The following is a 27,451-nucleotide window of genomic DNA, read 5'->3' on the forward strand; positions in this document are numbered from 1 at the left end:
ATGTTTGAATCTTTACAACAATTCTGAAAGATTGAAAAGATGAGAACTTGGCTCCATCTGCATCTTCATCCCTGGAGGTGGTTGTAGTTCTTCCGCTGAGACACTAGGAGTCGCCCCCGAGCGGGTTCCCAAACCGGAAGTGTTGTCCCACGTGCAGCCGGTGCGGAAGTGTTGGGTTTGTTGTGAAGTCTCTGAGTCTTTGAGTCCAACGTGTTTCCGCGGCTCCACCGGGATGTGCGCGTTACTTTCACCGGCCACCGGGGCCGTGACACCGGCGGAGCCCCGAGGGGAAGACAGCGGGGAGGAGGAGGAGGAGCAGAGAGGGACGAAGAGGAAGATGTCTCTGTCTGGGTGAGTGGTTTTAACACAGTCAGGAGCTAACGGCTAACAGCTAACAGCTAACTCGTGTGCTCCACAGCTGGTTTATCACAGACCCTGTTACAGATGTGGGGTTTGTAGTTTTTCGCTGATTTAAAAACAAACTAAATAACTCGTTAGATAACGTTACATGTCGAGGTCAGCTTAGAAATATGTCAATCAATTAATTAAATGTAAACAGAGGTACCATGTAAAGTAAGTTAACAAATAAAAGTCCTTTCTTGACACTTCAAGAATGGAAAAGGATTTAGAAAAGACAATTTCTTTATAACACACAGGATAAGTGGCCAATAATCCAAGTGAGGTTTTCTTGTCCAAAGCAGATCCACACCTCCTCAGGAAGGATGGTGTTAATTTAAACATAGAGTATATCCATCAATTATTCATAAAGAAGATAAAACAAACAACATTGATATGTCATAGTATTATGATGAATTTAATTGTGGAACAGACCAATACATTCTTCCACCAAGTTTAGTGGTAATCCCTCCGGTAGTTTTTGCATAAATATGCCAAACAAACGCAAATGAAATGATGAAAGTTGGGCAGCCTTTTTACTTATCTCCTACAGTTTTTCTCTGTTTAACTGTCAAACAGCTCTGTTGTGTGTGGGTGTGTGTGTGTGTGTGTGTGTGTGTGTGTGTGTGTGTGTGTGTGTGTGTGTGTGTCTCTGTACCATTGACATGTTGTGTTTCCAACAGTTGTGTCGTGTGTCGATCAGAGGAGGCAAAGTACAGATGTCCTGCCTGTCTTACACTTTCCTGCAGGTGAGATTATTTCACTTTTATACAAGTTATACAGTTATTTTACTGCAAAATGCAATAATGTTACATCACTGTATACGTGGCACATATACCTACATAATGGGTATATTTATATTGCTAAATGCATTTATATATACAAAGATAAAGAAGCATCTTCATTACAAAAGAAAATGAAAGTTGTATAATTTGATCCTTTAGTTTATAGACTAAAGATCAATGCTCCAATTCCATGAGGCCTGTTCTTTCTGAAATGTACATGAAAACCTAAATGTTCTATGAACCTGTGCACCATTAGCAGAGAGCTCAGTCTAGTGCATCGCAGGACGACGAGGAAGAGAGAAAGAAAAACTTGATACCAAAGAAAAACAAGGACAGACTTTGCCATCTGCCTTGTTTAAAGCCCAAGCTTTGATGTTGCTAAAAAAAATTCTCCCTCGGCTGTTGTAACGTAAGACAAGACAAGGATGGGGATGGGTGCACAAAGTCTTTGAAGGAATCTTGTGTGTCTGCTTGACCATGTGCGATGGACAGTGTCAGTAAACAATCAGAAAAAGTGAGGAATTTTGATTTGGCTGTAGATTTGTCTGTTGATTTTTTTGCACCAGTTCTCTTTGTCCATGATCTTTGGTTATTTCACAGCTTTGAAGATGTCTGCAGGCAGATTTGTCCAGAACTGAAAGAGCCAAAACCTTCTGTCACCTCATCAGAGAGAAATACTTGTTTATATGTTGATGTTCTGGTATTAGTCTGTAGATCTCACTCTTGATCCTCTGCTCCGTCCCTCCAATCAGCTCATGTACAACATAATAATCGTCTTCCATGCTTGTCTAATATCACTAATAAAAACCAAAGAAGTAGCTTCGCTCTTTCTGATTAAAACGCAGCAAACCTCGAAGTATTATGTAACGATCGTTAAAAAAAATCTCCCCTACGGCTGCATGTAGAAATATAATATTTAGAACTGACTTACTGCCTGAACTGCTCTTTAATTCGTGGCCAGGAACAACATGCCGCTCTAAATGCGACTGATTCACGGCCTGTTCCTCTTTCTGCGGAAGCTGAAACGTTCACAAAACAAACCTTGAAATAGTAAAAGGCAGATTAAAGGTCATACCTGAAGATTTCATTAAAACGTCTCAAAGTTTACCAGGAGATGTCCAACCTCCTCTCTCTTTGTCCCCTGTTGTTCTGGGCATCGCTCATCGCTCCTGCTACACGGTCTCTATGGAGACGGTCTCTGTCGGACTCCGGCCAAATACCTGTCTCCATCCGACTTTCTTTCCATGCTTGTATGACTCTTTTTTTCTTTTCTAATAACATCTTCCAGAATGTCAATTACAGGCTCTTGGGAATAATCGTATTCGCTTCAGTGATGGTTTTAATTTAAAACAGTTTCAGTCAAAAATGTTCCTGAGCAGACTTGAGTATTTAGGTTCTTTATCTAATTAAAAGTAGTAATAAAACTCTGGTAAAATACTGTGTTACAAGTAAAAGTCTTGCTTTCAAAATATACGTAAATAGCTAAATGTATGTTATTAAAGCATCAAAAGTAAATGTACTCATGCAGCGTAATGGCTCCTTTTATTTTTACAAGATTAGATAAGATAATCCTTGATTCCTCACACTATGGGGAGATTTGTGAATTATACTATTTAGGACTGAGACAGTTGATAGACAGGAGATTATTCAGCTACAATTTCCAGTAGAATGTCGCTCAGTAGACAAACCTCCTCTGCCAAGGCCACTTAGAGTCAATCAAGCTTCACCAAACACAGTCACTCCACTAAAGCTGCTTGAGTTTTTCTCACCAATATCCATGAATAATTCCTGGGAACTTCAGTGAAAATGTAAAAAGGAAAACATCTGTCTCACAATGTTACAGGAAGTGATAAACAATTCGTGGATCCTCAAATAAACGTAGAGCACTAAATAGTAGAGTGATTTTCTGACTCTGATTTTGTTTCTGTTCATTTTCCAGCTTGCTGTGTGTGAAGAAACACAAGGAAAAGTCCGGATGCAGCGGAGTCCGAGACAGAGCGGCCTTCGTGTCCCTGTCGCAGTTTGATGAGATGGCTCTTCTGAGTGGTCAGCACCTTCCTCACTCCAAAACTACCAAGCAATATTTATTTTAGCGCCTTTGGGCAGACATGGTTGAATTTAGATTTTTAATTAAATGCTGTTGGGCCTTGAGATTTTGGTGTGCGTTTCCTCAAAGATTGAAAAAATTGTTGCTCTAAATTATCTCTCTTACCTTTGTATTTTTACCGTTTGTCCAGACTACAGGTTTCTGGAGGACACAGGGCGATTTGCTGATGGCAGCACCAGGGACCGTCTCGTCCGGGTTCCTCGGACCACTTTTAAAGTACGTCCTTTTCCTACCGATGGGTTAAAGTATCTAAACGTTTGAAACGGACGATTTTAGAGTAGAAAATTCCCTCAACATTTAGGCCCCTTATTTATGTGAGCATCCACAGAGATATCACAGTTTTTATATCCTCGAACAACAAAACAGAAACTTAATAAAGTATATAAATATATCAAGACGTAACATTCAGACACCATGAGGTAAGTTTTATTAGATTTAAATGTGAGAAGCAGAGTGAACTGTTTTGTTAATAATAAATCAATATAAAAAGATGTGTGCGAGAGGTAGAATACGTTTAAAAGTAATTGGACAGAAACACAATTATGAAATTCAACATTTATTCTAAAGTCCTCTGCAGTTTGTGCGGCTGTAGTTATGTCATTGTTTCGGCTGTTACGCCAAACCACAGACACTTTTATGTAACATTCAGCGTCTCTGCCAGTCTGTCCGTTCCACTCGTATTAGAGCGATGTCTCAGGATCTGTGAGGGAATTTCTCCTAATTTGGTCCAAACATTCACTTGGACTCAGAGATGGAATGATTAGATTAGATTAGACCTCAGAAACCTTGAATATGCAAAATCTCTGGAACACCTCAAGGGAATCCCTTCAAATTTCCCCTCAGAAACTTTCGCTTGGACTCAAGGATGAACTTTTAGTTTCAAAAGGTCATTGTCAGTATGTTTTGTGATCTCACAGAATAGCTTTTTGTGGCCCTCGTGTGGAATGTGACATTTCAAGGTTGCTTTGAGGAATTTCCTTAACATTTGGCACAAACATTCACTTGAACTCAAAGAGGAACTGATTAGATTTTGGTGGTTGAAGGTCAAAGCTGCTTAGAAAAAAAAATTAGAAAACACGTTTTTGTCTTGTGAATGTGAAATCTCAACAACACCTTCGAGGGCATCCTCTCGTATTTGGCAGAAACGTTCACTTGGACTCAAGGATCAACCTTCTGGTTTGAAAAGGTCAAGTTCAACATGTTTGGTGATTTCTCAAAAAAAAATTCCTGGGCTCCTCTGACGGAATATTTCAAGGTTGCTTTGAGGGAAATTCTTCAAATTAACTTAGACTCAAAGATGAACTGATTATAACTTGGTTGTCGAAGGTAGAGGTTGCTAAGAACATCAACATCATTTTAAATGTATAGCAGCGGATAAATTGGTATCGGATTTCTTTTTCTTCTACCTAATTTTGGTATCTAAATCGCTCTTGCCCTAAGTGTATATATCGTTTGCGCTTCAGTCAAAGGTCAAGGTCACTGTGACTGCAAAAATATGTTTTTCACTTCATTGACATGTTGTCTCTGGAATGTCTTTAGGAAGCTTCTTTAAATTCAGCACCAGAGACGAACTGATTTAGAATTTGATGGTCAAAGGTGAAGGTCATTGTGACCTCATCAAAACATACCATTGGCCAAAACTCACAAAAACGACACATACACTTATTATGACAAAATACACAATACTTTATTTATTAAATTCCTTCAGAGACTTCACTAGACTTATGAGTCTGGACGGACGTGGATGTAAACTGCTGCTCGACTGGTTAGCGGAGGCGAAGGGCGGCGAGTCGGCAAATCCACTTCCAGGCAGCGACTGTTCCTGTGGTCACAAATCAATCAAAACAATGAGGCTTATTCTCAGCAAAGTAAAGGCCTTGGCACGGGAGGACGGGAGAGATTTGATTTTATTCCAGATCACTGCAAGCACAGCGATCTGTTATTGGCCCTTTGTCTGTCCCTGGCTCTTAATAAATCAGTTTTACTGTGTCTTTCTACCCGTCAATCTGAAGTCATGAAGAAGCAACAGGAGCGCCAGACAGGAAAGACTTGTCCTTTCAGATTTAGATGAGAGCGGTAAAGAGAAGTTCAGGTCATCCTCAGTTTGATTGTTAATGAAACTTGCCCAGCTGGATTGTTGGATGCAGAACAGATGTGTGGTATTTAGATCAGTTTGTTCTTAGACAAGATGTCTCCCCCCACCGACTTTTCCATTGAACTGAAATGTCACACAGTCTGTGGTCCCAAAATAATCAGTTCCAAGGATGAGAACAGAGGCTTTCTTTTATGACCTGTTTCACTGGACAGGGCTGATCTCATCAGCAGCATCTATAATTAATCAGATTATTGTCTGGTGCTGCTGTGAAATCTTAATTAAAGATCAAACGGCTTTTGTGTTTATGAATCTGCTGCTGTCTAAACTTAACTTTGCATGTACCAATCTCTTTCTGCGAAATTACTATATTATACTATGGTTGTTAATGCTTTTTTCCACTATAACATTAACCTATTTATTAAATTAACTGTGTTTGCTATAAAATTATGGCTATTCCAATTTTCTAAAGCCCTAATATACACATTAAAAAGGATTTTACACATTTGAGAAAGTGAAACCAATGAATTTATTTCATTTAAACTTGAACCATTACTCTGCTTCTACACTTTACCATACTGAGCTGTCTTTGATTTCTGTGATCCAGGCAAAGAGGCTGGCAGCCAATGCCAGAAAGATGAACATCACTCTGAGGTTCCTCCCCATCACCTTCTCCAAGAGCAGAGAGAACTCCACCTTCTTCCTTTCAAAGTAAGTAGCTCAGATGCAGAGTATTTATACTGTAGGTTTACTTCAAATTGGATATTAACATGTTTGACAAAGCTGCATCCATCCAGAAAGTTTCATGGCAATCCCATTCAGTAGTATTTCTGAAGTGCTGCTAACTATCAGACAAACAAACGCCAATAAACTCGTAATCTCCTTGGTGGAGGTAATAACTGGAAAGGCACTAAGTAGAGTGTATAACTCTGCCAAGGTCAAACAAATCCAACACACACAACCTGGATCTGCCTGTTAGTCCACAACTGCTCCAAAGCGAGTTCACTCCAGGCCCCAAACCTTCCATCAAGTTTATTGGAAATAAATTCCATCGAGTTTGAAATTGAGTAGTTTTTGCATAATCCTGCCAACAAATAAATAAACAAACAGGGATGTAAACATTAAAACATCCATGGTGGAGGTATTTATCACTTTCTTAAATGTGCTACACTGGTTCTACCGTATCAGAGAAAAGAGAAAACACGAACATGCTGTAGAACAAAGTCAGTGTTTGATTTTCAGTCGGAGCTGCATCGAACAATGTCAGACTGCCGATGTGCTCGGTCACCAAGGCAACATGTCGTGGTTTTCTGATGAGGCTGAGTCCTGTGTCGTCTGCAGCAGAATGAGCTTCATTAGTGATGTTTAACTTAACCACAGGATGGCACTCTTGTTAAGCCTCACAGCAGCCGCATCAGTGCTGCCTCTCCTCAGGCTATCTCCAGGCATGATGACGAAACACGGACATTTAATCACGTCAATGTGATATAAAGTCACCTGAGGCGGTGGAGGTCTCACTGACATTTACACCCGTCTATAACTAACTGACCTGGGCACAGCAGGGGGTCCTTCTCCAGCTGCTGAGCTGTAGCCAGTCTGTTTGCTCTCATCAGATATCATCAGTGTCTGTGTATTTACACAAACACGCACACTTCCTGCTGAAGATCTCTGAATCTGAATTTCAAGCTGCAGACAAACCCCCCCCCCCCAGTATATTATATTGGTTAAAGCATTTTACACTACAAGTGATATTCACTCACTCATTCATACAGCGTTACTATGCGCTGCACTGTAAATGTGATCTTAACACACCATTCACACGCTGCCAGCAATTTGGGCTTCGACCGAGTAAGAGCTGCTCTGACTCCTCCTCCGCCCACATAGTGTTTAATCAGTAATTGACACATTTTAATAATGCCTTTGGCCTTTTTGTCATTAAATGATAATGATCAGACTTTATTAAATTGTAATCACCTGTTAATCATCATGTATTTGAACATCATTACACTCACTATCCTTTCATTTCAACAGACAAAGAGTTCACAAGACTGTACAGGTTAATGACTAGTTTCCGAATAATCTATTAGACGTGTAACTGCTCGGTCTTATCTCCACATCTGTGATGTGTTGGAAATTAGTTTCATCGTTTATTTATTGTAATTGTTGTCATTTGTTTTGATAATAAGTTATTTAATGTGCTGTGTTGTAGCTGGTTAGCATTAGTGGTTGTTGACAGACGTCAGTGGTTATAGTCATGAAATGTGAGGGATCTTTAAATAAGGAGACTTTGGCTTTACTGAGAAAATAATCAGAAACTGGAGAAAAAAGACACCAAGTAACCAAAGAACAATCTATGGTAAAAGATATTTTTATCACTAAATTATCCTCTAGATTAAAATGTAACTCACAGACAAACGTACAATGTAGATGCTGTTGTTATTTAACTCGTCCCTATTGTTGCATTAATGATTTATGGTAGATGATTGCAGTTTAGTCAACACTGGCGTCTTGCAGTAATTTAAAGGACAAGGCTCATTGCTTCCTTGAGGCTCTGAAGTAGTGAGTAATTCTTTCACACGGGCCTTTTTCCAATTTAGCTCGATTCCACTGGTGGTCTCTTCATGTTTGGCACCTTTTCTTCCTCATTTTCCCATTTCTTTTGACTCCCGAGCTGTGCCACTCTAATCCCCCTGTGGAGGAGGGGGAGGAAAATGGTTATTGAACTGCATATTAAAGTTTTACGAGTCTAAAACGCCATGGGACAACATTGGGTGCCAATCAGGATTGCCACTAAAAGAATCCTTTGTGATTCCCTCGGGCTCGTTTCATGTCATTACTTTCCCTTTCACCACCCTCTTTTCCCTCCTCGGAGTCCGCCACATTGACACGTCTGTCTCTGGTGTGTACAGGCAGTGACTTAAACGTGCACGTCACACATCTCAGGATGAGGCAACATCATGTCAGGTTATAGTAGCAGACTCTGCCCACCCTCCGGTTCCCCGCACGCCCCTCGTTCCCAACTTAACACTTGTCAGATGGTGACAGACAGTTTTTGCAGGAAGGGACCAGCGTGTCTCTTAGGGGTTGAAGTTATTTCATAGAGGTTGAGCCTCTGGGAAATGAGCTAAACTGCTCCAGTAAAAGACACAAGAAGAGTCTTTATGCTTTTTTCTGCCATGACAGTATCCGTAGAGGAATCATGCGCCAGCTGCACAGTCTTATGTCTTTGTTTAGTCTGGTTAGTCTCACCACGTCTCAGTGTGAGAGAAGATTATTCAACTAACCGCAACTGTGTACCATTCGCCGATCAGCAAATGGACACGAGGGACGGGATGAAAGGTATACAGTACATTGTGAGGAGCCGAGAGAGAACGTGCTTCAGAATGTAACAAGTACATAATATGAGAAGCAGATGTGCGAGCAGTGTGACTGCAGCTGGTTAGCGACATATTCATGCTACGCACTCGCACTGCCAGAGAAGGATCATTACTGGCAGACAGCTGACGAGAACACTTTCATGCCTGGCGGTGGTGTGTGTGCGTGCGTGGAGTGTGAGTTAGTTAGCATGTGTATCTCTGATTAAATGTTTGTACGCAAAGTAATGGTCGTGCTTGCTAGTTTCTTTCCACCTCTTGCCGGTGACTAATTTCCAAAACAAGGTATGAACAGTAAAGAGTTTGAAGAAATACAGGTTGCCTCTCAGTCCAGCCCTTGGAGGGTAAGTATATAACAGCTGGCGTTTGGCAGAACATGGGGGAGCAGTTGTGTTAGGGTGGAACTCTGTTTTCTACAGCCTCAGCCTGGCGTGGCAGGATATTTTTTCCCAGAGACCACTTCAGTGGACTGGACAACATATTACAGAGCTGTGCACAATAACTAAACATATTTTTTTTTAAAAACTTGAATAAATTGAAATACGAGCTGGTGGGGATCTGTGCCATGTATGTCAGTATGTCGCAAGATTTGGAATCAAGCTCAATTAACTCAGTTCTCTCAGTTAAAGGAGACTGTATTTGTTTGCGGATATTCACAGGCACTGGAGAACACTGATCCCTTAGATCTACTGCTATTCGATGATAATACTGTAAGCACCCTGGTACTCACCTGGTCGAGTGCGTCATTACAGCAGCATCATGGGTTCAAGCCCTTCGCTGCATTTCTCTACAGCAAAAATACAGAAAAAGAAAACATTCAAAAGAAATTAACATGCCACAGCTACTGGAACAGTAGATGAGGGGCATTAACTCAGTCCCTCCATTAGGCCAATTAATGCAATTTTCAAAATGCTGTAATGTCAAAGCCACATTCATCACAGGTTTGCAGAAATCTGAGTGCGGTATGTAATCTTGCACATGATGAATAAATGCAGTCGTGAATTAAATCAGACAGAGCCATATTTCATGGCTGACGGATGACTATTCATCACTTTGCATGCTCAAGTGCTCTACGCCTCCTGCCTTCCAAAGAATTTGGTTCAAATGTAACAATCAGCAGCAGCAGCTTTCGTCAAACGTTGTTTTAGACTCCATCAGACAGCCTTCTGGCCGTCACTGGCTTGATTAACCACTGCTGATGCAGAACAGAGTTTACGCCGGCTGCCATCCGAGGAAAAAAACTCCCATCAGAATGGCAGGCAGCAGTTTCATCAGCGTTGCAAACGCTGTCATCGCAATTGGCCACATAACTGTGGGCTACACGGCGCTCTCTGGCTCGAAGTGACATTCCAAACTGTAAATTAACCAGAGACGTGAATGTGCTGCATGAGCTCGAGAAGGAATGAACTTGCCATGTGTCTCGTTTGGTAGACTACATTTTAATAATTAGGTTTTTCGATTTGTAGTTAAAATTTAATGACATTATTTTGTACTTGGACAGAGGATCTTTAGTGTCAATGACTTTTGGCCATGAAACCTTCCCTCATTTTTTAATCCACACTGATGCTTCAGCTCTAGAGGTGGACACAAAATATATCAGCAGCTATTGAATTATTATTTCTGACCCAACACATGTTGGCACGTTGGTCTTTTTACTCTTCAGCGAAAGTAGGCAATGACTAAGAAAATTAAGGTTCAAGCCAGAGCAGAAAGAGTCTTACAGTAATATTTGTCTCCCCTCCCTTCCTTGGAACCAACCATAGCTCTTGGATACTTACATTATTTGTTGTATCTCAGTTATGAGGCCCCAAAGACACCAATTTGCCACCCCAATGCTGGCATCGGCCGCTGATGACACATGGTTTTGCACATATTGCGCCATTTGTGTTGGATCTGTCCAGCCTTTAATCCAGCCAGATGGATTTCTGCTCTCACTGCCAAACCACCAATAAGGCTTTCTACTCTTCGGTGTTGATGACATAACCAACTCTAATCACTTAACCAACGGAGTGTGTTCTTGTTAATAAATTCATCCATCCTCCTCAGTCTGCTTCATTTCTCAGTCTCCCGCGTGGATCACTGCAGCAAATGGGCTTAAACTAGTTCGGCCGACCATGTCATTGAAAGGGAAAGTTTTCCACCTGTTGTAAAGCAAAGCAAAGCCAATGAATGTATGAAGTAGGCTAACGGAGAAAAACAAACCTGAAAACATGCCTGTTCGAAAAAAAGAGATTTACTTCTAGAATTTCACAGATTTAAACTTAATTCCATTGCAATAAGCCGTCTGCTACCTAACATGGCCTTTTGTTAATGGGCAGTTTTCCTCCAAAAGGGATTATTCATCAAACAGCTTGTTCGACCACAAGAAGCTTAACTGTGTAAAAACAAGATTGACATGTGGCCAGAGAGGAGTGGAAAATGTAAACATGTTTTATTGTTAATACTGGGGGACAAAATATGATTCTTGCCCTTTGTTCTACATGCACACTGAGGCCTGAATGTATTTTAGTTGTTTTGGTAAGATATTTATGATTTATTTATACACAAATGTCACAATTTGTCCACTTACAGCCTAAACACCGGACTTTGTATTTATACAGCTCTTCAAGTTGATTGTTGCCAGGCATGACGACATCCTCTGCATTTTTTTTTTTTATGTGAAAGACAGAAGTGTGCTCGGGATGATCACTCACACTTTTCCTGACTTCAGGCAAGCTTTGGAAATGGAAATAACTGAAATCAACTAGAAGGCCACCCAGTAGAGAGCACACCTCCGCCAAGGGCCAACTTCAATTCAATTAAGCTGCACCTATATGACGCATATCTGAAGTCATCAACATCTGTGCATTATTCTCAAAGAAATTGCTGACAATTTTACAGTATCACAATGTTAAACAGAACCTGGACCTGCCCCTTTTGTCTGGATATGGGTTTCTTCCTAGTCCATGTCCCATTCTTCCTCTAATTTGTGAAAATGTGTTCAGTAGTTTTTATGTTGTCCTGCTGGAAAACAAACAAACCAGCCAATCAACAAAGGAACACAGCAAGAACAGAACATCCACGGTGGGGGTGACAGCAGCCTCTCAAAGTCTGGTTCTCTGTGAACTTGCCTTTAGGGGTTTCATGTTTTCAGACGTCAAGTGTGTTGATTTTTAGAAAAAAACAAAATGTTATTGTTCCGTCTTTTTAGAAAATAGGCAGCAAACTTGGAAAGCAACAATGGATGACCGCTTCAATCCTCCCCATGTTACTCAATATAATTTGAGTAATTTCATAGTTTCATAGTGAGACAAAAAAGGCAGAATCTTACATTTGGATCTCACAATAATACATCTAGAGCTGATATTAAATTGTCCTGCATGGCAACCCTCAGATAATCTAAGACTCTGGGACTATTCTTCCTCGTGTGTATTCAAACACAAAACACACAGTGGCCGATTGACACCAATTCAATAGATCATGAACCTAGAGATTTAAAGGAATCAGGATTTAATCCCTAGAGTAGTTAATCACTTGTACCGTATTAGCAATGAAACACATTTCTATCCATTTCAATACGAATCCTATTTAATTCACTCAGGCTTAGTTCATGTGGCCCAACAAGCTATTTGATGCATAATCCCGCTTGAAAGAGAAATGCCCTTAAATGCAGGACATGTAAGGCAGGAAATTTCTTTTGGCAAGGAATTCTGTAGAGGGTATAAACCTTTCACCGTAATCTTTGTGCGATTCAAGTGCATAATCTTTTTTCAAACAAGCATGTTTTCCTGTGCTTAGGAGGGAGTTGCACCACACAACTACCTTTTTACTGTTTGCCCCTTCTCTCCCTTTTGAGTTTTAATGCTTTGCTCGAGGCCCTTCAGCAATACAGTAACTGCAGAGGAACCAGGAAGTGCGTTCTGTTTTGACTTTTTTGTATCCTGCTCTCTCCACGTTTTCTCCTGACAATGAATGATGGCTCTTATCCCAGGTATGCACTGTGGCCTTGCCGGAAATTATTGCATGCATCTTTGGGCAAGCCTCTTTTCCATGAAAGACATAGTTTCCATTTGTTGTAATGACAGAATAATGGCATCACACCTGGTGCTCCACCCTATGTACTTGCAAACACACACACACACGTACACCTCTAAGTGCACGTACACCAAACCAAAGAATAATGTCAGAACCTAGCAAACACATAAATTCCTCTGACTAAGGGGTTAGAGGTGATGGGTACCTCCTACAATTACGTAGGGAATCCCCTCCCAGCCTCTCGTCTTCCGCACCCTTCTTATAACTCATAACTACCTTTCATTGGGTCTTCTGCCTGTTCTGCACATATTTCTCCTTCTTTGAACGACTCTTACCCATCCTGTTTCTGTTTCAAGAAAGAAGTCCCCTGATTCATATTGGTGCCACCTGGATCCACAGAACAAGCACCAGAACTATCAAAATACACATGTAGCTGATTACAGAGTCTCTGACAATATGCTTCTCCTTTGTTTTGTTCATTGTTTGCTGTAAATATAAGGGGATTTTGTGATAAATATAATATATCAAAGAGAATGAAACACTTGCTGTGGTTATTCTTCTGATTCCATTTATGAACATGGGTATAACATTAAATGTAAAATACATATTTTAATCTTGGGCCAAGTTGGGGTCAAATTCATTCTCCCATTCAAATGCAGCTTTTGAATTGGCTGCATCTGAGTCTGGTTGTAGTTTTGCATCACAATTTGTCCATCAGCCTGCTTGATCAACCCTTTGGCCCAGAGTAAAACAGAGACCCGGAGATTGGCAGGACATTCAGTGCGCACGATAATGATCCTCGGGGCATGAATGACTTTGTTGATTTACTGGTTTATTATGAAGATCCACAGTCCTCCACTACACGCACCAAATGAGCCGTATCTGTGTTATTTAAAAAGAAAACATTTTATACCCCCCAGAATTATTTGAAATCCAAGGACACAAAGGTTTTATATTAAACATATCAAAAGAAACCTCCAATTGCTCTAAATCTCTCTCGGTGAGTTCCAAAGCCCTAATAACAAGGTCTCTCACATGTACTTTACAATTAAACCTTGCATCTCTCTGAGGGTATGTTTCATCTTCACTCCTCAGATCCATCAAGGCCTCAGTCCTCCTCCTCTGATGGAGAAGTGGTTGATGAATCGGCTCCACCCTATGTGTGGCAAATTCTGTGGTCTTGGTCCACACAAGTCCTTGTAGTTATGTTCACTGCTCCGTATGTGTGGTAAACTGTTCTGGACTGGGTTTCTGACGATGTGCCAGTAGCTTATATTCTGTTTTTGTGTTTATCTACAAAGTCATACCTGTCTTTAAAGTCAGATACAGCCCGTGGATAGTTTGCGTTGACGTTTGGGCCTCTTATCTACAGACAAACCACATTCTAAGACACGAAAAACTGAGATTTGTACAAACGCCTTTCAATGTGCAGATTGTTTAAATCTCTGGTTTCTGTGTATCCGTGTGTACAAGTACAACCCAGCTTACTTTGTGCATGCCAATTATTGCATAGAGTAATGACGATGCACCAGAAGCAACAACATCAACCAGTCATCAGGAGAATAAGCTCACTGAGCATGCTCACAAGGTTTTTCTGTGGTATTTGACAAAGCATTGATGTTGACTTCATTGCCACCTACTGGCCTGGCATGCTTGTTTGAGCATTTGTGTCATTCTTGTCTTATATATATATATCCGTTTACAATATATCTGTTATCTTCAACAATCAAACAGTTTAAATTACTGTGAGTTACTTTAATCAGCAATTTATTGGTAATTGCTCTGTAATTATTAACAGATTTAAAAAGGCTGGAATCACATCCTCTTGTATCTCCAGCACTGTTTGAGATATTAGATTTTGCTGGCTATTTCTGAATCCTGGTGACAGTAGTAAATATGAGCACAGCAGCAGCTGTTTGGGGAATAAATGTTTGGTTGTAGAGCACGCCCAGCAACCCAGAAAAACCCAACCACGTTTAATAGTTACTGCCCCAAAGCATTACCCCAGAAGAAGAGATCATTCTGTGATATCCACCAGCTGCTGTCCCAGTATTGAGTGTATATGTCACGGTCTCCATGGCAACTCTCATTTATTCATTTACACACACACAGAGTCACACAGATGGACAAGATCTTGGAAGCAGCCAGGCGTATTGTCTTGGAGAGATTAAGACTGAATCCATTTAATGCTCAGAATTCAAACAAGGACATTTGTGTTGGGGATACTGTGAGAGCACCGGTGACCTCATCTGACAGACATCAAACACTATTGTGTTTTTTTTGTATATATAAAAAAGCAGAAACTAAAAATTTGTTTGTGTTTTGTCTCATTCAGGGAAAAACAGTTCATGTGGCATCTGAAGCTCATGTTTCTCCAGAGCAAGACAGAGTTCAGTCAGAGGAGGTGAGTCATGTAACAATATTCCAATTAGTGAATAAGATACTCGTCAAAAATGTTGTTAAAGCATGAATGGTGACTATCAACGGCCCTTTCAATAGTCAGAATATTATAAAAGTAACAATCATAATGTTGTTTGAAGTTGATGTTCACGTTTTCTCTCACATTTGCTCTTTCCTCCACCATCTCTTTCGTTGTAGGGTGTCTGACAGTCAAACCTTGAAGCAGCTCTTGACGCCTTATATCCATCCCACAGAGTCGGACCCTGTGACTCGCCAGAAGTGAGCCTTGTTCCATCTTATATCTTTCTTCTCGTTGTCTGCCCTCTTGAGCTCAAATGAAAACTGTGCCTGAGTTCTTGACAGTAAGCCAGAGGTATTGACTGAAGTATATTTAGCCGTGCCACTGTGGGTTTTTAGTTCGATTTATTGCCACTGACCACAGTTCCTGCTGAATCGCGGTGCAAAGCCAGAAACCTGAAGATCAATGACGTGCATTCAGTGGTAGAAATTCAACCACTTGGTTGTTTTGCTTCAGTCACTGGACTCATGAATAGAAACAGAAAACTTAACAATGTAATAACAGGCCCAGAAATCAACACTGGTTTGATATGCGGCTTGGAAAACCTTTAAGTTCAAGGATAATGACGGCTTGTTTTTTCTCCTCTTGAGAAGTTCAAAGGAGCAGTTTCACTGTTGTTAACCGCTGTGAAGCTGTGTTTAGTTTGTGGATTGTCTTGTTCATAACAACTGGAGGGAAAAAAGTGGAGAAAACCGAGCTAATTGAATTTCTCATAGTAATTGCTGTTGAAATGTAGCTACAGTACAATCTGCACTTTTAGCAGCATAGCGTAATAATAATAAACACAAACCAGCGATTTCAGCACCAGTGTGACGCAGTTGCATTCATCTGTAATTGCATCATCTCGTCTCGGGCACATTACACAGATTATGAGCTTAGTGTATTGTTTAAAACTGACTTGTCCACATGCAGCCTGAGCATCACTGCAGTAGATATGAAACAGCTGTTAAAAATAGAGCCCAAATCATTAGTTGATCAATCGGTCGATTATCAGAGAGTTAAAAGCAACATTATGTAACTTTTACTGCGCAGCAGCGCCCTCTGTTGCCCAGTGGTGATTCATTCTGTTGGGGTCCATGTCCGAGCGATGACTGCCTAGTCCCATTCACTGAACTGAAACACAGCAGAGCGGATATCATGGGATTTTACCCATGATCCCCGGCTTCCTGAACCAGAAGCCGCCAGCTGTAACAAATACAACAAACTCTGCTTAGCAATCTGGATATTTTAAAGGTTTTATCGCTGAATATTGCAGATAAAGTTGTTTTTTTAACTTCTAAGTCTCACAGGAGATCATGGCCACTCACTCTATCATATGTCACAGTTGGTTATTAGTGTCTTAATGTTAATGTGACTTAAGACGTAATTTCTTCTCTATTTTTCAACATCTCCTCGAGTAAAAGGTTAATTAGCAGCAGAACTCGTTAAAGCACAGAACTGCAGTGGCTGTAAAAGTTTGAGATTTACTTTCTGGCCACACACCATTCTTCATCTAAAAATATCAGCTGTTTTACTGCAGCCTTGGTTTTGATGACCTGAATCAAGTCACGCCAGACCAGAACCCCTGTAATTGAGTTTGGCAGCAGTGTGTTCAGGGATTATGCGTCAGTTACAGACTCGGTACAAATCCAGTCTGGGTGTAAACAAAGGAACGGATAAGAGTATTTTATTTTGAAGACTCTTTTCTCCTTTCCACAACAAATTTCAAATATATTTTCTGTTTAAATTTGAAATTTACTGTACAATGTGAGCGTATGTGTCATGTAATGAATTTAACATTTGACACTGATCTGTGCCACCTCACATGAGTGTTAATGTTCTCCATTGAGTCGATGAGCCAGTTATTCTGAGGCAATTTTACATCCTGATCTTTCATATCAACCAACTCCATCCAGTTTCCCTCACACAGGATCCGTTGGGTTCCTCATCGTGTTCCGTCTGATTCCTGCCAATCCTCTTTCCCCACATTTATCTTTTCAATTTTGCTCTCGCTTCATTTTCTTTCCCATTTCCCGGGCTCGTGTTTCTCCCGACATGAACTTTGAAGAAGCTCTTTGGTTTCGGAAACGCTCAGTGTTTTGAATGTGACCCTCTCACAGAGCAGCGATCTGACTCTTCTGACCTAAGCTTTGTGCTGATAACAATCGGCAGTAAACGGTCTAATGTAAAACTACTGTAAAGCATATTGTAGACGGGTGGAGCTCTTTGAACAGACACCAGCCATTTAGACACAGCCCCTGCTTAGCCTGGAGTCAAGTGAGCGGAGGTTAACTCTCCGAGGCTCGGGTGCTGTGGCCGTCAGTAGCCATTCAGGAGTTTCCCTTACACAAGATACTTCAGAGCCCGTGCATGCTGCCTATCAGTCAACGTGCCAGACGAGTGTACATTTAGGTCTCTGTTGTGCTCAATGGGCTCTTTGTGTTTTCCCCTTTACCGTGGCCATTAGAAAAACTGCACAGTTAATGTACCCATATCTTTTGTTCCTGTCTCTTTACTTGATGTGAGTCTCTAATGTCCTGTGTTGATGTGAACTTCTCGTCCAGGTTGAAGGTGTACGTGCACGCCCCGTCCAATCACGTGAAGGTCTTCTTGAAGGCAGAGGGCAGGAAGGCCAACTCCGTGAGGTGAGATTTGTTTCCTGTGTTATTTCACATGTTCAACAATGTGAAATATTCTCGGTTGACTTGAAATGAACTGAGTTGAATGAGTTAAAGCAGAGGTCATGATCTCAAAGGGTTGAAGAAGGTGAATTCTTGCTGTTAACAGGGTTTATTCCAGTTAAAGGAAGAAAAGCCACTTGTGAGGACTCTTGTTTTTGCGTGTGTGTGGACAGATAAATGGATTTTCACCGTTTCCAGATGATTAACATTAAATAGAGACAATCTGAAGCTTATGTTTAATCAAAATCATCTTAATCAGAAATCAGTAATTCCCAATCATATGTCATCAGTGACATCATGAAGAAATCACGATCAAGAAGTCAGGACGTTATTATAATTTATGATCATATCGAAAGAATGAATCTTCATGATCCACTATGGAGTCAGAACATGACATCATATAGTGTAGTAATGCTTTAGCATTTTCAGCCAATAACATTAGATACACAATCTTTTTATTTAGATTAACCAATCATCTATCCTCATATGGTTGGAATGGAAATAAGGCCTTTATTACAGTGACTGATTGGGGTATTTGCAGCATGGCCAGGGTCTGCATCACTCCCCCTTAGGGTTAAGGTTAGGGTTATTTATTAATTTGTTATAGTATTTATGCCTTTATTTAGTCCAACAGTCAAGAGAAGCAAGAAATCAATTATCAACCATCTGAACCCTCTTAAGGCAGAGGATCGAATACAGAGGATGGGATTCGAGATGTTTGAAATTGCACTTTACAATAAATACATCAAAAAAAGTAAGCTCACTAAAGAAATAAAGTAAATATGCTCCACAGTATAAAGTCCTAGAATACAAATGATGCCTTGTTGAAAATACTACAGAAAATAAAATGGAAAGCCACTTTTTTAAAACCTTGTGTTGCGTGTTGCGACTCCTGTCATTCCTCAGGCATCCTATCCATGTTTGGCTCCGACGGTTTGATCGGGCCTGCCAGTCATGACTGGTTGCTTCAGAATGTACAAAGTCGACATAATCCGTTGATGAGCATGACATCACTGACTGAGAAATTCACTAAATCCCTGCGAGGCTACACAGACTCTCAGGAGCGAAGCCTGAAGGGGTTTTCAGACATGAGAGTCTCCCATCCCTGTTTTATTTTTCTCACTCGCTTTCTGTCTCCATCCTCATGTCCTGTGTCTCCTCTCTCCCCCCATCCTCTCTTTTTTTTTTAACGAGGGTCTTATTAGGGTTTCATGAGGATGGTATTCGTAGCACCCATTTGCCTCGCCTACTGTCGAATGCGTTGGCTGTCCTCCATTTCCACTTAGTCATGGAGTGAATGATGATCCTCTGTGTTTATAATCATTACCTCCCCCCCCCCCGGCCAGAATGAAACGTCATGAAAGCTCCCATCCTTCATCCTCGTAACACTCGCGCTGCTTCTTGGTTTGCCCAGTGGGCTGGGCCGCACACACACTTTCTCACAAGACAAATGATATCGTATGGCAGCATATAGAGAGGAATTACTGAAAGATGAGTGGAGATGCGAGTTTGAGCTAGTATGAGCTGTCACCTCTAACCTTTTTATGAATTTAATGAGAGTTTAAATGCTTTTAAATCTTTCATTATTCCTAATGCTACACACCTTAACATTGGGAGCTTTATTATAATGACATTACATTCAACAGTACAATGTATTTTTAATACTGCCCATCAAAAATACTGCAAGGTCATAAAGTTACTGACATTTTTATGATCTAAACTAGATATTAAAAAACCAAACAAATGAAATAACACGGAAGATAATTAAACACAATTTATAATGTCAGATATTGGTTTTAAGTTCAGAGGTCTTATTTAGTACCACGTTTACGCCTCTAGAATGTTTTAAATCATTCACAGTTTGGTCTTAAACGTGCAATAAGAACCTTTGACCACTCGCATTCAGAACAATAACAAAAGATCTACTTTGATGGCGTCGTGAAGCAGCATGTCAACAAATCATAAAACATGGGTCTAGTCGTTCTTAGACATTTAGTGAGTAATTATTACACATAGGTGCAATCAAAATTTGTGATTAATAACCTTTTCCATCTTTCTCTAGTTTCTCCTCCGTGATTACATATGAAGACTTGATTACACTCACACACCACAAACAAGTCACAGATGTACCCCTCTGTAATGTTATATCAGCGTGAGCCAGAGAAAGGGACCGTGAAAGCCAGAAACCTTTTTCAACGTATGGATTCCCTTCCCTCACTGGCTGTAGTAACAGGTATACATGCATGACTGTGTGTGTGTGTAATAGCTCACAACTGTGCACATGTTTTTGATGATTATAGCAGATGCCTCCTAGGACGAAGCCAAGGCTTTCATAATAACATTAAATAGGAATTTAACTCACAAATCTTTTTTTTTTCTTCTGCAAACCCACATTTACTCATCTATACGGTGAACACAAGTGAGGTCATCCTACCTGGAGATCATCTGGGTCTCCCCCCAGAATGACAAACATGCAACAGTCGGAATTTGCCATAAAGCTTTCAGGGGGAAACGCTGTAACTGTACATCACGGCGGAAAACCTAAAAATCTGTCGTCCAGATCAACTGAACAAACAGATGCAAAAAAAAAAACACACCAGGAAAGTATAGTATGAAGTGATGCAAGCGTCTGCAGACAGTTTCTTAAAAAACTACAATGGCACACAGTAGAGCACATATCCCCATCAAGACCCAAACGTGCACACACTCATCATCATCATCTTCATCATCAGCTCATTGTTGATTGTTTTCATCAAGATCCGTGAAATATTCTCTGGGAAATTGGTGAAAATGTCCAAAAATCTTGCAACGTTTAAGAAAGTCATAAAAATATCCTCTATCCACCCTTTAAAATATAATGGATTCTCTCTCTGCCGTTTTTCCAATCCTTCCACCAAGTGTCCTGGAAATCCATTGAGTAGTTTCTGCTTAATCTTGGTGACAACAAACAAACAAACAAATTGGTGAAAGCATTACCTCCTGAGTGGAGGTAATAACATATTTGTCATTATTTTGTTGCTTAAAAATAGGACCAGAAATCTGTTAATTACAAATGCTGTCTTAAATATGACCTCAGGCTTTGTTTAATGCAATGTTATTTAATCCCTGTTGAGATAAATACATATGTCAAGAACCTACACTTCTAACTCTACGTTCCCATACACACGAACCACTTCTACCCAGTGTGGCAGCTTTACCAGTTTCTCCTTCACTTAGTGATACTAAGGTGGTTGGTATCAGGAAATAGTCATATCAACGTTGAACCCTTATCTTGGAATTTTTTTATAATTGAGTCACAACAGCCGCGCTTCACTTAACAGCATCAAGAAGAAGGAATGTTTTGACCGTGTCTTATCATGTCTGGGGTAGTGAGTAATTCACGGGGTTGTAAATCTCACTCTCTGTCTGACCTCAGTAACAGTTTCCTGTCAAAACTTCATTGCCTTAAGCCCGGGTTTGCACAATGAGGAACTGTTGAAGTTTGCCATTCGGATATTAGATATGAGTGTTAAGTGTCAACACTGTCCTGAGGGCGGATGAATCGCGGTGGTGAAATTAGGATGCTTGTGCTAATGAGAATCACCTTACGTGAACTGCTAGAGTTTCATAATACGGCCATTGCCAAAGTGCAGCTCGAATAAGAAGAGAGACCCTTCCAAACTGAGGTCACATCCAGTTTGTGGTTGCATCCACGTGTGGTTGCAGGGGGCGCTGTAGCTCAGTGAAAGTTAATTAGTGTTGGCACCGGTCATGTCTACTAGGTTGCCATTTGTTGCCAAGTACAACACAAAGGTCGTGATTGCATTATTTGTTGTCGAAGGTCTACGGGAATATCAAGCAGGTCCAATAAAGGAGCTCTTGTGCTAAACTAAACATAAACGTGTGACCGGTCAACATCCTCTTACTGGAAAGACGACGGACTGTGCATCAAGAGAAGCATTCATACCCGTCTGGGTGTTTGTGTTTATTTTTATTCACTCCACCCCAGAGATCCAGAAGATGCCATCTCCCCGTACCCGTACCTCCCCTTAATACAGTGTTGACTTGAAGAAGAGATGCTGGTTTTACATTAGCAGCCAGAAAAAAGAAACCTCAGTCTACTTTTTTAACCACTGTTTTGGGCCTGAAGGACACTGATGTTTCTGTCCTGCACAAGCAGTTTGTTCTCTCCCGTCGATCCGCTCTCCCTCAGCTTTGCCTGGAGCTATGTTCAGGTTGGTTTCAGTACAGCAGCTGCTTCCTCAGGTCTCCTGCAGTGCTGAACTTGTACTGGGTATTGTTACTAAAATAGCAGGGCATAAATAGCGGCAGTTAATATTGCCTAATTCGTCAGTGTCACGGTTACAGTGCGGTAATATTTCTGCTGGATAAATTTGTGGTTATCCGTATTCTCCACTGCAGTCTGCCTCAGATGTTATGCTGAGATCGCGGGCCAGGTTATTTGCAGAAAAGAGTCTTTATGCATGTTCTGAATTTGCCTCCCTTGAAGACAGAATGAAAAGCACGCTGTCGTAGAGTGGCCAAGATCTGCTGAGCTGTCAAAATATTGGGAATAATGCCACGGATCCAATGGCCACAAGTGGGGACTAGTTCATTACTGTCCATCATCTCCTGACACAGCCATGGAGCGAAAGAAGCCTCCCTGAAGAGAACACCAGTCTCTGTTCTGTTCATCCACCAGGACACTGTATAGAGACCAGATGTGTGCGTGTTGTTAGCTGAGCCATCCAGCCGTGTTTCTAGAAATGGATGCAGCTCTAATGATCCCATCGACACCATGAAGAGCCACAATCTTCTAACTTTGTTTTTGTTTTTTGCTTGTATATTCACAGAAATACAAAAACATCTACGAATATCCCATTCATTAAAAGTTAGACATAAAGACAATTGACGGAAGCCCCATTTTCAACCACATTACAAATATATGCAGTCCTAGATATCCTGCTGCAGTATCAGCTCCACAAGCTGTTTTTTACAGATTATCCTTCCACCATATTTTTGCGTCCAGCTTCCCAGAGGCTATTTATACTTTTCTGATGTAGAGGTCTGTCTGAAATACCATGCAGCCACTCATTGTACTGTGGCAAGACACTTCCTGTGCGTTTTCAGACTCTTACTTTCTTTCCTTTATACCGTCCAGGAGGAAGTGCCAGAACACGGCCGTTTATTTGTGGGATCATATGAAATCAATCTTTAGCCCACCTAAGACAAACTCTCCCAGGAGTGAGGGCTCTCCTGGAAACTATCCATCCAGTAAAAAAAACGTTCACATTACAGTAAAGGGCTTTGATTCCCTGGGGGGAGTGGGTGTCTACCCGCATGGTTCTCAGTCTGCTTGTGCTCTAAGCAAAAGAAACAATGGCTCAGTAATCGTCAGTCTGGCAGAGGCTTGACATCTGGAAGGGACGGTGCCAGTTAATAGATATACCCAAAATATATGGTGCCTTCCTGTTCGGTGGTGACAGCCCGAGCTGGATGGTTATGAATCAGTTGAGGAAAGTCACGTCTCCCAAAAACATCTAGTTAACCATTCAGTGATTTATGACCATTGCTAATGTTTGCCAGGGCTATTTAGAGACGAGACTCGACTGATGTCATCTCATACAAAGAGCTAAAGGACTTGAGATTCACTTGAGAGTGACACTTCTGCATCTCTGTAAAGCCAATTTTCATCTTTTGAGACGAGCACCAACCAGGGAATTCACTTTGCCAAGCGGTGACTCAAAATCAGTATCAATCCTCAGAAGATGTTCACCCACTCAACATGCCGTAGGCGGCTGGAAATGAAAAACGGCAGTTGCTGGTGAAAGAGTTCCGGCCAAGTTTTCCCTCTGTCTTCGCTGCTGCCTGGCACCTAAAAACTTGAAATTACCTTAAATGAGTCTAATGTCACATAATTTACCTTTAGCATCATGTAATTGCGTTGTCTTGTAATCTCCTCTTTGTCGTGTGTGTGTGTGTGTGTGTGTGTGTGTGTGTGCGTGTGCGTGCGTGCGCCTCAATTTGATCTGGAATAGGTACCACGAGTTGGACATTCAGAAGAGCCTGAGGGACAACCTGAGTTACAAAACCCTGATTGAATATCCTGTGCTGCATGTTGTACTCAGAGAACATTGGAAGGAGTATCCTCTAAAAGGAGCAGGTAAAAAAAAAAAGCCGTATCTAATTTTAACTTCTACAAATTTCCTACATCCTGTCCTTAAGCTTATTTCTGCATCAACACTAACCTACTCTTTCTTTCTTTACTTACAAAATATAACTTCTTCATCCCATCTTTCTGTCACTAAACAAAAGTGTGCATGTATGACATGAGTCGAAATTCTACGTAGCCCCAAACCAACCTATCTCCACTCCCTTGATTCCAGCAGAGTTGTATCATGTCCTGGGTTTTCCAGCTGAGACTTTGAGTCTCCTTGTTCCCGTATTTTTCACTATGGTAACACGCTACCCCAACGGAAATGAGTGTGCTCTGCACAGCATCATGCACACCATGTTAACCTCAGCGGCGACCATGGCCAGAAGGAGGATTAAGCATGGCTTACTGTTAAACAGTGACCTCATGAGTTGTGACAGATGACAGAAGAAGAGCGAACAGCAGGTCGGCCTTCCTCTGCCTCACCTGTTTGTCTCCTCCAGTGTTTATATCATGAAGAAGCTTTCAGCAATTTCCGTCCACTCAGATTTGCACAGTTGGCAAAACAGTGTCTCTCTGAGTCGGGTTAGTGTGGTCAGAAAAGACCACAGTCACCCAGTATCATTACTCTGTCAGGCCCAGACGGGCTACATGACGAATAAGGTAATTTTAGTCTGAGTGTGTGTGTGTTTTCAGTGATAAGGCCTTGGTGCTGCACTGTTTTGCTACAGTGTTAACCATAGAAACATCCTGATAATTGCACATGCCAAAGCCTGGGAAGCCAGGCAGGAAGTGATAACGAGCAATCGCTCCCTGCGGCTGCAGCACGTTCAGTGAGGATAAAGTCCTGTTGATGTTCTCGCATGCTCCGTACAGGAAGCAAGCAGTCGGTCAGTGTCTGAACTACATGAAGCTAGACACCGTTGACTCCAGCAGCTTAGTCTCAACATCTTTACTTTCAAATGTAGCTGCCCTTCAGTGGGTTTAGGTGAGAAGGTTATCCTCATTAACAAACATCAAAACAATCACCCTGAGGCTACTTTCACAGCATTAAGTTCCAGGCTGCCAGTGCTTTTAGAGAAGGGTCAAATCTACCAACGGTGAGAGAAGTTTCTCCAACAAACTGGTGTCTGCTGGGCTTGTTATACAGATGGAAATGTGTCAGCTTCTGAAACAAGAAAACACATGTTGAATCAACACGTGTGACGACTGGCGTAACGAATACGGAGCCGTATCCCAAATTGAGACATCTTCCTGAGAGGCCCTGTTCACACTTGGTATTAACATACATCTCCAGTGATCGGATCACAAGTGGACAGCTGCAAGGTCTTCACTTCACATCTGGCATTAGAACACGTCCCCACATTTGTCTTGTGATAGGATTTCACTTTTCTATGTAATTTTTGTTGGCAGAGAACAAACTTTGATGTTTTTAGCCAGTCTGAATACAGATGGATCCGTTGCTGGTGCAAGAAGGGGCCGAGTGAAACGAGTTGCTCCAACTATTAAATAGGATTTTACTACTGAATGAGAAAACACTGAGAAATGTAAAAGTACTTTGGTTCATTATTAAACTTTATCGGGTCAGAGGACATCAGCTGAGTGTCTCCTTCAATGCAGCTGAGGAAACATTTTGCATTAACATGACTAAAAGAATAGCCAGATGTGTCCCAGTCCACCTCCGAATGGAATCTGAGCGATCAGATCTCGAATGCGTCACGTATTGGATCTTAGGTGCATTCACAACTGTGCTTAGAGCTTTTTGATCGGATCTCTCAAGACAGATGTTAATACCGGGCCTGAACAGGGCCAGAGACCTGGAAGATAACACAACTAATCTAAAAAGTTTATGAAACTGTTTTTACACAACTAAATCTAAGTTTGTAATTAATTCTCATGCTGTCAAACGTTCCCACCAATTATATCTTCAGCAACATTTGACTGCAGCAGGTGTGTTTTTTATTCATGGTCCGTTGAGGACGCAGCATCCATAACTCAAACTCAAATTTATGTGGTCAAAGTAACGTGCAGCCTTTACATTATGCAAGTAGCAGCCATCTTTTTAATTCTCTCATGTTACAGCACACATAATAAAAGTTGAATTGCATTAATCTTTCATAACATAGCCTCAGTTGGATAACCTTTTTTTTGGGGGCTATAGGCTGTAATGTGTTGGCCAGCGTCTCTGAGATTTAAAGTAAATTTTAACGCACATTAGTTCATGCACATCATTTCAAGCGTTTTATGATTCACCAGACTGTGGGGACATCTTTCTGGGGAGTAATTGGCTATAATTCACGATTATTGTTTTACAGTCGTTTATTCTGCCGTCTTTCTCTCACACACGTCCACCCTACTTTATTACATAACTAATTGCTTGGCATGCTGCCTCATCCTGGAAACGAGCATCGAGCCAAAACATGGCGTCATCACTCCCAAACTGTCTGCACTGACCCTCGCTTTCTCACCCTTTCTCTTCAAGCATGACCCCCAGCTGTTCCTGAGAATATTCACGATAACTCTGATCACTTGTGTATTAGTTCAAACAACAAGTCAGAAATATACTGTTGCAACAGTCTTGTGTAATCATGCAATACACAAATGGGGTCATATTGTTTCAGCTGAGCCTGCGTCAGCCCGGAGTAGTTTTGCAACAAAGGGTGAAGAGGTGGACCACAACAAGGAAGATTTGACCAGAGTTTCACCATCCCCGCTCGGGTGTCGCACAACACAAGGAGCCCACAGCTGTGCAGGAGCCCGGGGGCCCAGTCCTGAGACTGAACCTCCACGGGAGAAACGGGCAAGGAGAGAATCAGGGGAGCAGGAGGTAGAAGAGGGGGAGATTACGGACAGTAGTGACGAGGAGGAGGATAATGCTGAAGAAACTAACTTGCGTGGTAAAAGCTTTGGTGATGCCAAAAGCTCCACTGGTGACACGCAGGTTATTACAGAGGAACCTGGGGATCAATGCGGTGATAGCAGCAGGGATCAGTGTGTAAACGAGGACATTACTGGTTCCACCGATGATATTTCAACCGCCACAGAAAGCGCTGAGGGCAGCAAGACCGCGGAGGAGGCTGTGAATTAGTCAGGGTCTGTTCATACCAGGTTAAAGCTCCCGACAGCTGTGGAGTGGAATTCTAATACCCAGATATTCATGATGAAATGATTGAGGACACAGATGCATCTGACAGAAAGTCAATCACCTGTGGTTTCAGTATTTTCACCAAGTGTATTATCATGTACACAGAGAGTCCTTTCAATGTTGCTGTTTATAACTTAACCTTGTCTGGAATCATAATTTCTTAAATAAAGACATTTTGTTTGAATATCTCTGCTTCAAGGCTTTTTCTTTACCTCAAGCAGTTGTTGAATATCTTCATCACACAATATGCTTTGTTTTCATCAACA

General features: G+C 41.3%; 1 protein-coding gene and 1 long non-coding RNA gene across 2 annotated transcripts; one reads left to right on the plus strand and one right to left on the minus strand.

Moving 5' to 3' along the window:
- The first annotated feature begins 135 nt into the window (after positions 1-135).
- On the plus strand, positions 136-27,371 carry znhit6 (zinc finger HIT-type containing 6). The gene is made up of 10 exons (XM_035177264.2): positions 136-351; positions 1,080-1,145; positions 3,121-3,227; positions 3,419-3,504; positions 5,988-6,091; positions 15,104-15,172; positions 15,367-15,447; positions 17,791-17,871; positions 23,925-24,049; positions 26,662-27,371. The coding sequence occupies exons 1-10, from the start codon at positions 233-235 to the stop codon at positions 27,126-27,128; spliced, it is 1,305 nt and encodes a 434-aa protein (XP_035033155.2). The 5' UTR covers positions 136-232; the 3' UTR covers positions 27,129-27,371.
- Positions 7,440-10,727, minus strand: LOC118121400. The gene is made up of 3 exons (XR_004698317.2): positions 10,533-10,727; positions 9,485-9,541; positions 7,440-8,070 (listed from the first exon to the last, which is right to left on the minus strand). It is a non-coding gene; the product is annotated as an uncharacterized LOC118121400 (long non-coding RNA).
- Positions 27,372-27,451: the final 80 nt, after the last annotated feature.

This window comes from Hippoglossus stenolepis, chromosome 14, assembly GCF_022539355.2.
Source record: "Hippoglossus stenolepis isolate QCI-W04-F060 chromosome 14, HSTE1.2, whole genome shotgun sequence".
Lineage (NCBI taxonomy): Eukaryota > Metazoa > Chordata > Actinopteri > Pleuronectiformes > Pleuronectidae > Hippoglossus > Hippoglossus stenolepis.